This window comes from Piliocolobus tephrosceles, chromosome 16 (assembly GCF_002776525.5).
Source record: "Piliocolobus tephrosceles isolate RC106 chromosome 16, ASM277652v3, whole genome shotgun sequence".
NCBI lineage: Eukaryota > Metazoa > Chordata > Mammalia > Primates > Cercopithecidae > Piliocolobus > Piliocolobus tephrosceles.
The window spans coordinates 67,112,166-67,126,624 of NC_045449.1; the positions used below are offsets into that span (position 1 = coordinate 67,112,166).

General features: G+C 52.2%; 1 protein-coding gene across 1 annotated transcript in view; it reads right to left on the reverse strand.

Annotated features, from left to right (window-relative positions):
• Nucleotides 1-14,459, reverse strand: part of SDK2 (sidekick cell adhesion molecule 2) — a 309,965-nt gene that overhangs the window by 162,122 nt on the left and 133,384 nt on the right. The window contains exon 2 of the mRNA XM_023211918.2: nt 11,916-12,075. Within this exon, the coding sequence (XP_023067686.1) occupies nt 11,916-12,075 (160 nt within the window). The remainder of the gene's footprint in view (nt 1-11,915; nt 12,076-14,459) is intronic.

Sequence of the window (14,459 nt, forward strand, 5' to 3'; positions counted from 1 at the left end):
CACCATCCATCTCCATCCAGCGAGGCCACACCCACCATCCATCTCCAGCTTCCTCGGGAGTGGGGGACTCATTTTCTCCCCAAGCCAGGACCTGTTAACGGAGACTGTGAGGAAACAGGTTGCTATGGAAACCAACCCAGCCACGGTTTGAGAGACTTTTGCATGTTTTTTCCGCCTTTCCCCTTACACTTTGAACTTATTAGTCTTAATTGACATAATTATCACAAGGTCGTCAACCTGATGCATGAGAAGCAGCTGTGCCTCTCGCTGCCCAGCACCAGCCCTGACCCTCGGGGATGCTCCCTGCCGCCTCTGTCCCTCCCATCTGCCACTACCCTGGCTTTCCCTGCTACTGACTAGCAAATCCCGAGGCCGCACTTGGGCCCCTCAAGTCAGGAAGAACCTGTCCTAAAGCAGGACGGGGGTCCCAGGCCAGGGTGGGCGGATGGACGGCATGTAGGACCGCGTGCATCTGTGGGAAGCAGGTCGTAAGGAGCACCACCCCGTGTCCTCTGGCACCAGTATCCTCAACCTCTCGGCTAATGGTTTTAGCAGGACTGATCAGAGGAGGCCAGAGTGAATCAGTCTTTCCGAGTCTCTGACTTCTCTGCGCAGTGGAGGTGTTATACCTGCCCCAGGCTGAGGATCCAACAGAGAGCATCAAGGAAGGTGGCCTGTGCAGCAGGAAGCGCCTTCTACTTGAATTGTTATGAGAAAGGGGGCTGGAGGGACCCCCAAGAGGGAGCGAAGGGTGGCCAGCCAGCTCTTCATCCCTTTCCATGTGCCAGGGCAACTATGCATGGAAGGGCAGCTCGGCTCCAGCTGGGAGAGTCCCGGGGGATGCCAGCACCTCACTGTAGGTCATGGTTTTCAATGGCGGTGCTGTTGCCCCAGGGCACAGGTGGCAGCATCTGAAGACATTTTTGGTTGTCACATCCAGAGGGTGTCTATTGGGATCTAGGGGTTATAGATTAAGGCTGCCTCTTAACACCTTACATCACACAGGACAGACCCCCCCCCCTCCAACAAAGAACTTTCCATTCTCCAATGTGAGCAGTGCAGAGGCGGAGAAGCCCTGCTCTAGCTGTTTCTAGCTGGTGCCTTCCTCCCAGGCAGCATAAGGCTGTGGCTTGAGGGTCCTCAAATAGTGGTACCCCTCCCTCACCCTCTGCCCTGCTGTTGGATATTGGAGGCCTGCCTGTGTGTGTGTGTGTGTGTGCTGTGTGTGTGTGTGTGTGTGCAGATGGGGTCCCTTCAGCGCTCCCACCTTCCCCAATCCTCAGGAGAGGGAGGAACTGGCCTCAGGTCGGGAGAAGGACAGCATGCTCCTCCTCCCAGCCCACCTCTCCCATTCCTCCCTGAGGATTATGCCATTTCCAAACTCGTTAACTTTTAATTACTACCTTCCCTCTGCCTGAGTACACTGGCTCCATGCCACGTACATCTCTATTAAAATTCAATTTATGCCCATCATAACTAATTCCTGTACTTCAGTTTTCTCACCATCAGCCTTCAATTTTCAGACAAGATGTCCAAGCTCATGGCCGAATTGGAGTAAATCTCCAAAGGGCTGGTAACAGGCAGATAGGATCTACCCTCATTGAGGAAAATAACCTGGACTTCCCTGGAGGGTGGGAAGGAACCGTGGCCAGGAAGAATGAGGTGGGAGGAGCCTGCCCTGCTGAGTGGAGGAAGGTGGGTGAGCGTCAGCGTCATGCCCTTGGTGGCTCTCAGATCATCCTTTCCATTGACAGAGCCATCTGCGACCAGACACTCTTCTGCACGCTTCATCTTGCATGCCATTCCCAGCCACCCTGGGAGGTAGCTACTGGTCTTATTATTCCCATTTTTCAGATTAGGCAACCGAGGCAGGGATTAAGCAGTTTGCTCAAAGGCACACAGCGAGTCAGGGGCAGGACTGGACATCACAAGGGGGAGATGCTGGGGCTGGATCTGGGAAGATAAGCAAGGGTTTGCCAGGTAGCAGAGGTGTGCGAGGACGCTAGAGGTGGAGGACGGAGGTGGGCATGGGCATGAGGGCATGAAAGAGCAGAGACCACAGGTGCACAATGCGTTCCGCCCATTTGTGAAGAGAATTAGCGAGAGAGGATCTGGAGAGATGGACAGGACTCGGTGATACAGGGTCTTGTACTCCCTCAACCAAAATCCTTTCAAGACTGCCTACTGCCTGCTGGACGTATCCGAGAAGATTCTTCCTGGCATTCCAGGTCCTACCTCTGCCATCTTGGGTCAGCCGTGTCTCCCACTTCCTGGGGCAACTGGCTCAACCTGTCATGCCCCTTCCAGTCTCCAATTCTTGATTCCTACTTTCCTGTGAAGATTCCCCTCCACTCCCTGCCCCGACTTGCTCATCCCTCTCTCACTCCTCAACTTGCCCCATCCTCCCCCTCCTGAAGGTCACCAGACTTCCACGTCCCTAAATTGAGCTGGTGATTTATTTATTTATTTTTATTTATGTTTTGAGATGATTATTTTTATTTATGTTTGTCGCCTAGGCTGGAATGCAGTGGTGCGATCTTGGCTCACCGCAACCTCTGCCTCCCAGGTTCAAGTGATTCTCCTGCCTCAGCCTCCCAAGTAGCTGGCCTTATAGTCATGAGCCACCACACCTGGCTAGTTTTTGTATTTTTAGTAGAGATGGGGGTTTCACCATATTGACCAGGCTGGTCTTGAACTCCTGACGTCAGGTGAGCCACCTGCCTCAGCCTCCCAAAGTGCTGGGATGATAGGCGTGAGCCACCACGCCCAGCCTGAGCTGATGATTTTAGAATCCAGCAGCGGTTGACACAGTTGGTCCTTCCTAAACCAAGAACACACCCTCCTCCCTCCCAAGACACCCCAATCTCCAGGCTTCCCCTCTCCCATCTAGCCTCTAGGTTTTGTTCTGCCGGGCTGGTTTCCAACTCCCTTATATATGGCCTGGTGGGACCACAGAGCCCTTTCCTTGCCCAGCTTCCTGAGCAAAGATTTGAAACATGAGCATCTGATCATGTCCTTTCCCTGGGAAAAACCATTTGAGGGCTCCACATAGCTTTTGGCAGAAAGTGCACATGCCTAAGCGAGCTACAAGCCCCAACTTGATCTCGCCCCAGTGTCCTCCTTGGCCACGTGGACCTTCTTTCAGCTCCACCAGACACAAGGTCCTTGGATGGAGATGCAGGGACCATTCCTGTGGCATCCCCCTGCCCTGGCTACCTCCACTCATTCTCTGGGTCCCAGCTTCCCCAGTGGAATCTGCTTGATCTGATTTTCCCTTGAAAGCACGCATCAATACTGGAATCCACCCACACTCGCAGTATTATTCACTTCTGTGCGAGTAACACGTGGGGGTCAGGATCTTACTGTCTTATTTAGGGCCACATCACCAGCATCCGATATCTGGTCACAACTGGCACCCATCGTAGTGACCCAGGGATGCTGGAGTCTCCTACCAGGAGCACCTCCTTCTTTCATGGTTTGTCCACACTGCTCAAGTTCTGTGTCTCCCAGGGGCTGCTCCCAACTCCTCCAGCTCCTTCTCGCCTCTTCCTGCCTCTTCCTGAAACTCTGACGCTCACCTGGCCTCAGTCCCCTGCCGTTGCTCCTCAGCCACGGTACTTAGAGTCCTGTGGGCACCTCTGGCTCCAGTGAGAACAAACGTTTCCAAAGGTGGCGGGGCAGGCGGGGCTGGCACTGCCTTTCTGATTGCCCTCCTTGCCTAGCTCTGTGCCGGGCAGGCAGAAGGCCCCCAGTCCTTGCCTGACGAATGAACAAACGCTGGCATCTCCTGCCGTTCCTTCACCAGGCTTGGAAGCAGAAGGCCTGGCACCCGTCTTAAGTCTATGATTTCAGATCTTGGACAAGAAATGAAACCTGAACCTTTGTGTTCCTCATGTATCAAGACGCCTCCCCTGCAGGAGCTGCTGATGTTAAGGAATTCAGAAGAACCGAAGTAAAAGTGGCTGGTGTGGGGCCTGGCATGAAGTAGGTGATCATTTGAGTGTTTGTTAATAAGAGTTAACGTACTGTTTCTCCTTCTGCAGTGGCTTAGAAAGTGCTGCTGCCCTGGGAAAGGACAAGCTCCGCCAGGCAGCACAGAGCAGGGGAGGGACGCAGGCTTGAGGTCCTGAAGATCCTGGGTGAAACCTGACTCTGTACTGGCTGTGTGACCTTGGGTCACACGCTTAACCTCTCTGAGCTGTGACTTCTAGTTAGGAAGCAGAGATAATAATTGCACTAGTCTTCCAGAACTGCTGCCAGTAAGAGCTTGGCTCGGTTCCTGGCACTCACCCCGTGCCACGCAGGTGCTCCTGTGCCCTCTGGGAAGGCCCGCTGGCCTCTGCCTCCCTGTCTCTGCTGCCTGCTCTCTCTTCTAAGGGGAGGCCAGAAAGAGGGCCAAAGAAGCCAGAGACAAAGCTGCTGGCCTGGGGAATTTCTCTTCATCTTCTTATCTGAGGAGTTTCAAAGGCTGTCAGAGGCTCCGCGTGCGTCCGCTGCCTTTGTGTCCCTTGCTGGGGCTGTCACATGTACGGGGCTTCTCTGTCTCAGATATACTTTCTTCTCCCAGCTGCCAAGTCCATGCAGTTCCCAGACATCACAGCTCTGCCACAAGGACCTCAGCATGGCAGGTGGGCTGGGGACCCAGCCTGGGGCTGGCCAGATGCCCAGCTGGCTCTCCTGGGCCTCCCCTGCACACATCTGCTCTTCTCCACATGGGCTAGGGATGGGACTCAGCCTCAGCTGGTCTCACACCCTCACACTTGCCTCTCGGAAGGGGGTCTTGCTTTCGTGGCCCCCGGGGCAGAAGAATGACACAGCGATGTGGGACAGGGACAGAAGGAGCCCGATGGGAAACCGTGTGTGCCTTTGCAGAGAAGGCAGCACACTCAGGTCCAACAGCACTCCCGGATCTGCCACTCACTCTCTGGATAGTCCCAGGCAAGTTCCTGACCCTCTCTGAACTTCAGGTTTTTCATTTGCAGAATGAGGGTAATGAGATTCACCTGTTGTGAGATGATGGCTGTAAAGAACTTGGCACCCGTGAACCTCCACAAACAGTGTGTGTGTGCCCAGTTATGTATGGGAACCTGTGTGTGTGTGTGTGTGTGATCCGCCTTGCTCATCTTTTCTTTTTTCTCCTATTCGACTTTAAGTGTGAGAATAATTACGCCAGAAGATGTTACCAAGGTGGGACAAAATCATTTGGTTGATGACGTTGCCAGGGCACAGACCCAAGGACAGGTGGCAGGTTCCATTCTTTGTCCATCCTCCCTCCATTCTCCATCCATCCTCCCTCCATTCTCCTCCATCCTCCATCCATCCTCCCTCCGTCTCCTCCATCCTCCATCCATCCTCCCTCCACTCTCCTCCATTCTCTGTCCATCCTTCCTCCATTCTCCTCCATCCTCCCTCCATCTCCTCCATCCTCTTTCCATCCTCCCTCCATTCTCCTCCATCCTCCATCCATCCTCCCTCCATCTCCTCCATCCTCTGTCCATCCTCCCTCCCTTCTCCTCCATCCTCCATCCATCCTCCCTCCATTCTCCTCTATCCTCTGTCCATCCTCCCTCTATTCTCCATCATCCTCCATCCATCCTCCCTCTGTCTCTTCCATCCTCCATCCATCTTCCCTCCATTCTCCTCCATCCTCCGTCCATCCTCCTTCTGTTCTCCTTCATCCTCCATCCATCCCCCCTCAGTTCTCCTTCATCCTCCTGCATCCTCCCTCTGTTCTCCTCCATCCTCCCTCCATCTCCTCCATCCTCCGTCCATCCTCCCTCCATTCTCCTCCATCCATTCTCCCTCCACTCTCCTCCATCCTCCATCCGTACTCCCTCCATTCTCCTCCATCCTCCATCCATCCTCCCTCCATCCTCTGTCCATCCTCCCTCTGTTCTCCTCCATCCTCTTTCCATCCTCCCTCAGTTCTCCATCCGCTGTCCATCCTCCCTCCATCTCCTCCATCCTCCATCTATCCTCCCTCCATTCTCCTCCATCCTCCCTCTGTCCTCCTCCGTCTCCATCCCCTGTCCTGTCATTTCTCCGGCCAGGGGGGTTGTCTCCAGCCATGCTGCCCTTGCTGGTGAAATGGATGTAAACTGAAGCTGAATGGATTCAACCCGGGAGATGGCTCCCGGAGAGGAGGGAGCTGAGAACAGTCAGATGAGAGAGGCTCCAGCACTAACACAAGAGGGCCTGACCTCTATGGCTTTTATGTGAGTTGCACACACACCTTTCTGCTGTACTCAGACAGGCTCGTGACTAACTGTTAACCTGCAAACAAGGCTGTGTGGGAATCATACACACACAAACACATACATGCATGTGCGTACACACACACACACACACACACACACACTTTAGCAGACACAATAGACTCCATACATTAGACTCTATATATCCAAATAAGTTTTGTGCTCTTCCTCCCCCCACCGCCTGTCCCCAGCACACGCCCCAGGAATCACTTTGGGAAGCTGCATGCCTGTTCCAGGGGAGGGGCAGGTCGTGGGGCCAGTGTCCACACCTTGAGGAGGGTCTCCCACGCAGTATCCTCCTGCTCACATGGGAGAAGGGATCTCGTTTCTTTAGAGTCAGATTTTGCTTTGTTTCCTTGCTGTGCTCCCAGCTCTTAGAGCCGCCTCATTTCTTAAACTGGGAATTCAAGGCTGGTTTCAAAATAGATGAAGATTTGTCACCAACAAGGGGCTCTCACAGCTCTTGTCTAAGAGGAGTTCTGCACAGGTGTACAGAGCCCCAGGTGGCCACTCAGAGGAGACAAGCTACCTACACACGTGATTTTCTGGGGGGTTTGTTATCAGATCTGTCCCATGATCTTGTCGAGACAGATGTCCCATGATCTTGTCGAGACAGACACCTTGAATAATCCTAACAGGTATCATTCAGGTCACATCTATTGCACCAGGGTGGGCTTGACCTGTAGAATCCAGGTATTCCTTACAATAATTCTCTGATGTAGGCATTACTGCACCTGATTCCAAGGAGAGAAAACAAAATCAGGGTGGCTTACCACTTCTGCCTCAGGTGACAGAACTAGCAGGGACAGGGTCATATTCATGCAGGCCTGACTTCAACATCTATGTTCTTTTCACTCTGACCCCAGTGATGGATGTGGACCCACATATTTGTGCCACAGTCACAAGTACTCAGAAGGGTGCACAGTACTTCATGTAGCACATGTACACACACACACACGTACACACACACACACAAACCCAGACCCATTTGGCTACAGAACCCACCAAGAATAAAGACTTTCAGAGATTGGACATGAATGTAAACTTTCCTCCCTTTGGAAACATAGTTAAATTTATGGCAGCACTTCTAATCTTATTTTCTCTCAACTTGCTGAGTAAATTTAGCCATTTTCCTGCCTGAAAATTGGATATTATCATCTTACTCAGAGCCTGGGGTTTGTAAAATATGGGGAAGTCCTCAGTATCCAGCAGTGGTTGGAGAGCCATGGGCTATGAAGCTGGACAGGCTCCTGTGGAATGCAGTTTTCAGTATGCATTTATTTAAAAGGTGAACCTGGAACATTTTGTTGAGCCCCAAACAAGGAAATGTTCAGAATCTAATGGGGATATGTTCAAAGGACCCATGCTCCAGCTTGAAGGAGCTCCACCGGCCAAATTTAGGTTGAGTATGGAAATGAACAATGACATGGGTGGATTAAAGCACATTGAATAAAAAAACATAATGCATGAGTTTATACTGATGCTAAATTACTTTAAAGGGGGTCAGAAAAGAAAGCTGTTTACAAAAGAATGCCACCTAATATAAGTAAAAGGAATACAAGAAAATCTCCTTATCACAACCACCATAGTAATAACTGATTCGGGTAAGACTCATCAATGGATACTAAACCATTGGGTGGGAGAATCCTGGGAAGGAGATTATTCACATAGTCCCAAGTTATCACTCTATAGGCCACTCATCAACAACAAAGTGAAGAATATACGTCAACCTTTTGACAATGGAGAAATCTGGTGGACATCACCTTGCCCAGTTCACCAAACCTAACATCACCAATAATGGGGCAAATTGTCATCAGGCGCCTTCTCCTGTGGAGCATCAAGGACACATACCTACAAATATGGTTCCCAAAAGGCTTAACATGAGTTTAATCATGAGGATATAACTGGACAAACCCATATTGAGAGAAATTCTGCAAAGCTGGCTGGACTCTCAGAAGTGCCAAAGCCATGTAAGGTAAGAAAGAAACAATAAGGACTAGTTCTAGATTTAATGTGTATCAAGACTCATGGCAACTAAAGGCCACGTGTGGTCTCCGATTAGGTCCAGCACTGAACAAGAACAACAACCATGGCCATGAAGGACACTGGGATAAAGGTACGTCTATCGGAACAAATGGAGAAACTTGAATATAGGCTGCGTTTTAGATAGCGGTATTATATCAGTGTTAAATTTCCCAACTGTGAAAATTGTGTCATGTGTGGTTCTTAGGCAAATGCCTTGCTCTTAGGAAATATTACTTATGAATGAAATGACAGGATGTCTACAGCAAATCCTTGAATAGTTCAGCAGAAAAGGTACATGTGTATGTGTGTGTAGGGAGACAGTAAGAGAGCGCACATGAGCAAAATGTTAGCAGTTGTGATGGCACATGTATGAAGGTGTTTACAGTACTAACGATTTTACTAAGATTTGAAAAAAAATCAAAATTAAAAGAAAGAAGAAAAAAGCACCTGCTATGAGCCAGGGACACAGGTGGCTTCTATCTATCCACCACCCTTTTCCCTTCTTATGCTAACAACTTTCACCCTTCTTCCCTACCACGTGGCTGTAGTGTGGGGGCTGCCAATCCTGGTGTCTCAAGCTCTGGAGTAGACATATGAGGCTAGCCTGGCCAAGCAGCGTGCTCCATGCTGTTGCCCACTACGACTGGTCAGGGATGGTCTGAGCTGGGCCAATCAGAATCCTTCCCTGGGACTTTCTAAGTGAAACTTCCAGAGAAGTTCTTTCTACTCAGAAATCAGGGAGCTATAGCCTGTGAGCCCTGAACTTCTCAGTGTCACTCATGATTTAATGAAGTATGAACCCAGAGGTGGGCACAGCTGAGTGACTTGGAGGGAAGAGGGCCTGGCCGTATCAAACTCTTGGTTCTAAGTCCTGAGGTTCCAGGAACTGCCAAGGTTCTGGAAGCTCTGACTTCAGTTCTGTGGTGCCCTTGTGGTCTCCTCTGTAAATAATGAGAAGGCAAAAAAGGTGTTAGGGGATACGTAAGGCCATACTTTGTGGACAGTCACAAAGGACAGAGGAGATGGAGCTCTGTGTGTGTGTGAGAGAGAGAGAAAGACAGAGAGAGGGTGTGGGGGGGGGGACAAAGGGGGAGAGAGAGAGAGGGAAAGAGAGAGAGAGAGAGAGAAAGAGAGAGAGAGAGAGAGATTGATTAAGAACACATGCATTATCAGGACAGGTTTTCTAAAAGAGAAGGAATTTGAGCTGGGTCTTGCAGGAGAAAGAAGTTTCCAAAAAGGGGAAATAATCCCGTGGAGGGGAGAGGACAGTTTGGACAAAGTCCAAGAAGAGGGAGTTTGTAGGGAACCATCCTGAGACCCGTGGTGGCCTGATCTGGTGGGAGTGGCAGGAGGTGAGGCTATGCCATCAGGAGCAGATCAGGAAGAGTTCTAAGGCCCTTCTAAGGCGTGCAGACCTTGCCTTGGGGACACAGCAAGCTTTTAATTGAAGGAAAATCCTGATCAGACCTGCATTCAGGCACAGCATGGCCCCCAGGCCACCAGAGCCAACACTCTTGGGGCAAACGAATGAGTTTCCCAAGTGCACGCTCATCTATTTCCCCTGAATAACTTCCACCCAACATAGCTATACCATAGAGTATCTGCATTCTCCCTATTGCTTTGTTTTCTAGAATTCGCAGAGCACAGTTAGCAGAAAGATTGCTTAGGATACACATTAAGGAAGCAATTGCGGCAATCCTTCTTCAATGAGAGGCAGTGTGGTGGATGGTAAAAAATTCCCACTCTGCTGTCAGACAATTTATATTTGAAGACCAGCTCAACCATCTGACTTTAGGTGATTTCTTTAACTTCTCTGAGCCTCAGTGTGTTTATCTGCAAAATGGGGGAAATAACTGAAACTACTCATAGGATTGTGGACAGGATTAAATGAGATAATCACAGAGGCACATCCTAATGTCTGCCATATAATACATTCTTTTTCATTGTCTATGATTGCTATCATCATTGTCGTCATCGTCATCATCATCATCACCATCATCATCAATAGCAGGACCTCATCATCATCATCACCACCGATGGCTGGACCCTGTCCACTCCTTGAACGCCTGCAGGGACGAGGGCTGTTTTCAAAGGCAGCCCATTCCATCTGGTCCTTCCACTGAGCTGGAACCTGCTTCCGTGTACCACCCACCCTTGCATCCTAGCAGTGCCGGGGCCCCAGAAGAGTGGCTCTGAACCAGATAAGGAACCAACTCTCCTCCCCTCCTCCTGGATCCTGCCTCCAGCTCCCTGCTGGAAGAATTCAGGGGCAGGCTAGGCCCAGCACCACTTGCACGCATGGTATGCCATCCCATGCTCTTGGTAACCCACTTGCGTGTGTCCAGCGTCCAAGAAGATGCAGGGGCTCTTCACAGAGATGGTCACAACTTCCTGGGGGTGCTAGGTAGTGGCCAGGAGAGGCTCTGACCCCCAACTGAAAGCCACAGCAGGGAAGGATTCTGCTCAGGGAGAGCCTTCTGGTCTCCTTGTAGGCTTCCTGGAGAACCGGAGGCCCAGAGTGGCCAGCCCTGCAGGACCTCTTGCTTGCCCATCCAGCTCTCCCCTCTGCAGGAGGGAAGGGGGTGCCCTGTCCTGGGCTTTCTTTTGCCAATGTGGCCACACTACACCAGGCTGTGCAGTCCAGGGTTAAGGCAGAAAGACTGGGGTGAGGAGTCACTCCAAACTCTGGCCTCCGCACTCCCTAAAGGAAAGGATGGTTCACCAGAAGGACAGATGGAGCAATTATACCCCCTCCTCTTATTTGCATTCCTGTCCCTGGTGGCAGATTTGTATCAACATCACCAGGGCAAGACAATCTTGTTTCCCCAACACAACTGATTATGCACATCAGGCCCTGGGATTAATCACCAGCCACAGGGTTGGAGCCAATAAAACAGTCAGAGATGGGAGGATAAGAGCAGAAAGGAGGGAGCGCCTGCCCCAGTCTGTGGCTGTGAGGAAAGGCTGGAGGCCAGGGTGGCCTGGGCGAGGGGCTGCTTCCCTGCTGGCAGCAAATCCACACTTACTGAGACCCTGTTCTCTTTCCTGGCTCTTCTTTCTCCCCTCCTGGCAGTGTCCCAGCAGGGAAAGGCCAGTCAGGCCCAAGAGCTCCATGGCATGGGCACAGATAGGAAGTGAAGGTAAGCCCAAGAGGCCCTGGCAGGGCCATCTCTGTGTCCCACCGGAATGGCCCACAGATAGAAGACGTCCCCTCCTTCACTGATCCCAGGTTGCTGCAGACCCCACCCCTCCATTGGACCCAGGCCCCTCAACAAGAGTCCCCTGGAGATGGCAGGGTTCGAGAGAGTGAGGTGGGGGCCGCAGTCACAGCCACAGCCACAGCTGCTGTTAGTGCGTCCCTGTGCCCAGCACCACCTCTGCTCCTATGCACCGTGATTCAGACCATCCTGTCCGGCAGCGCCCCTGGTCCACGACCCAGCCATCCTCTGCAGGGATGAGTAGGGTGGAGCCATCTCACCTCGGGGCAGGGCTGCCTTTCCACTCACTTCCAGAACTCCAGGCTCCCAGGAGCCGCGGGCCCCACACTGTCACACAAACCCCCTCCCCACCACGCCCTCTTCGAGGCAGGGCAGTGGCCCTGGCAGCCAGGAGGAAGGGCGGGGAGGCGTAGTTTACCTGTATTCCAGGGAGAACTTGGTCAGCTCCCTGTTGTTGTGGAGCCACTTGAACTCCAGCGGCCAGCTGCCCTCGGCCATGCATGTAAGCACCAGGCGGTTTCCTTCCAGGTGCACCTGTGTCCGTACAGGCTCCGTCTTGAAATATGGGGACACGTCATCTGCAGAAACAGGGAGACAAAGTCGCCAGTGGTCACCTGCTCACCTATGTGACCTGGTCGTTTAGTATCCTAAGGTCCCTAGGCAGATGGAGCAGGTGCAGCCAGGTAATCTGCCCAAGGTCCTGTGGCTGGGAGGGATGTGAACCTGGGTCAGTCTGACTCCAAGGCTTGGTCTTCAGTGTGAGTCCCCGACATCTGCCAACCAGAGCCCTGCCTCCTTCCTCCCCAGACCACGCTGGGCTATTGCCCTGCTGCCAGCCCACACTCCAGCACCTTCTATCACTTCCCTCCCAGCATACACATCCACTCCATCCGCTCTGCTCATGGATTCTCCCTCCAGGGCAGGAGGCAAGAGGGGGCACTTTCTGTGGCTCAGCCAAAGGGAATATCAGTGTCACAAGGAGAATAGGGAGGTGGGTTGACATAAGTCGTAGGGGGTAGAGGGTCTCCTGAGTCCCGCCCCCCAAGGCTGGGGGAAGCCTTCAAAGGCATCAATCACAGAGTCCATCCAGCAGGCTCCCGTGACCATTGGCTGCCTGCACCTTCTGTCCTGGGCCCTGGGCCAGCCTGCCTCTACCTCCCCATTCACTCCAGGATGGCTGCCTGCTTGCCCAGGTGGTGGGTGAGGGGCAGAATAGCTGTTTCCGCCTCTCTGCAGTCACCCTCATCCTCTGAGCTGACTCAGCCCCGCAGACCTCCCTGCCCCACCACAGTTCTCTCAACAGAGATAGTGAACTTTGCCCCGGACTCCACAAGACTGCTCAGCTGGCTGCTCCGGATGGAAATGGGGCCTCTGCTCTTCTGGCCAGTGGGGGAGAGGGTGGACGTAAGTGTACACAAGGGAACTGATGGAACAATGGGGCAGACGGAGGAAAGGGGAGGGGCTCTAATCCATCATGGAGATACCTTCCTTTTTCGTGGATAGGGTGGGGCCGGGAGGCAGGAGCCAGCATCTGGTAACAATATCCACAAAGATGACAGCTCCTGCTATGTTCCAGGCTGTTCTAGGGGCTCTACCATATGCTTGTCTAATCTTCACAGCAACCTCATGACTAGACAGGATTACAGTCTACATTTTGGAGAGGGGACACGAGGGCCTCGAGGGGTTAGAAACCTGCCCAAGGTCACACAACTGGGCGGGAGGTGCTCAGTCCCGCAGACAGCTTCAGAGCTGGAGCACTTGAGCCCACACCTCCCTCCGTGAAGCCAGAACCGGGGCCGGAGGAGAGGACAGATATCAGGGAAGAACCTGCAGATGCCAGAGCTTGTGCCAATGAACCTTGCATTTGACAGATTCGAGGGAGTGGGTTCTAGAAAGCACCACTCAACAGCTCATCTAGTGAGCACCTACTATGTGCCAAGGGCTTGAGGCAGCAGCCGGCAGGGAGTCCAGGCTTGCCAGCCCAACTCCATGCGCCTTCCGGTGTGACCACACTGTGCCAGATGGGTGGGTTGTAATTAAAGCCGCACAGGCTACTGTTGTCAGGGTAGGCCCTGGGCACCCTGACCTTCAGGCCAGTGGTGGGGGATCTGTCATCTACAGACCTGTCTATGTTCACTCTACCGCTTCCCAGCGGCGTGCGGTGGACAAGCATTCGTTTATCTGAGTCTCTATTTCTCCATCAGTGGACACAGGAAAAGAAATAGCTACCTTCATGTCTAAGGATGGAAAGAAACAGTGATGGTGAAAATGCTGGCTCTGTGCCTGGCCCAGAGTAGATGTTCTGCCAACGTTCTTTTCCTTCCTGAACCCTAAAGTACGGTGTCCCCTCAAGGGAAGGGGCTCCACCACCCTCAGTGCTGGCTGATGCCCCAGGTCCATCTTGGTCAGACAGTTAACTTTCCCCTGTGAGCCCGGAGGGTGGAAAAATACCAGACAGCCTTCTTTTGGCTTAAGAAATGGAACAAACCAGGCTGGCCATGGTGGCTCATGCTTGTAAGCCCAGTGGTTTGGGAGGCCAAGGTGGGAGGATCGCTTGAGGCCAGGAGTTCAATACCAGCTTGGGTGACATGGTAAGACTCCCTCTTTACCAAAAAAAAAAAAAAAAAAAAAAAGAAGGAAAGCTGGGAGGCTGAGGTGGGTGGATTGCCTGAGCTCAGGAGTAACACGGTGCCTGGGCAATACGGTGAAATCCCATCTTTACTAAAATACAAAAGAAATTAGCTGGGCATGGTGGCGGGCACCTATAGTTCCAGCTACTTGGGAGGCTGAGGCAGGAGAGTTGCTTAAACCCAGGAGGCGGAGGTTGCAGTGAGCCGAGATCGTGCCACTGCACTCCAGCCTGGGCAACAGAGTGAGACTCCATCTCTACAAAAAAAAAAAAAAAAGAAGGAAAGAAAGAAAAAGTAAAAGAAATGGAACAAACCAACCAAAAAGAGGAAGG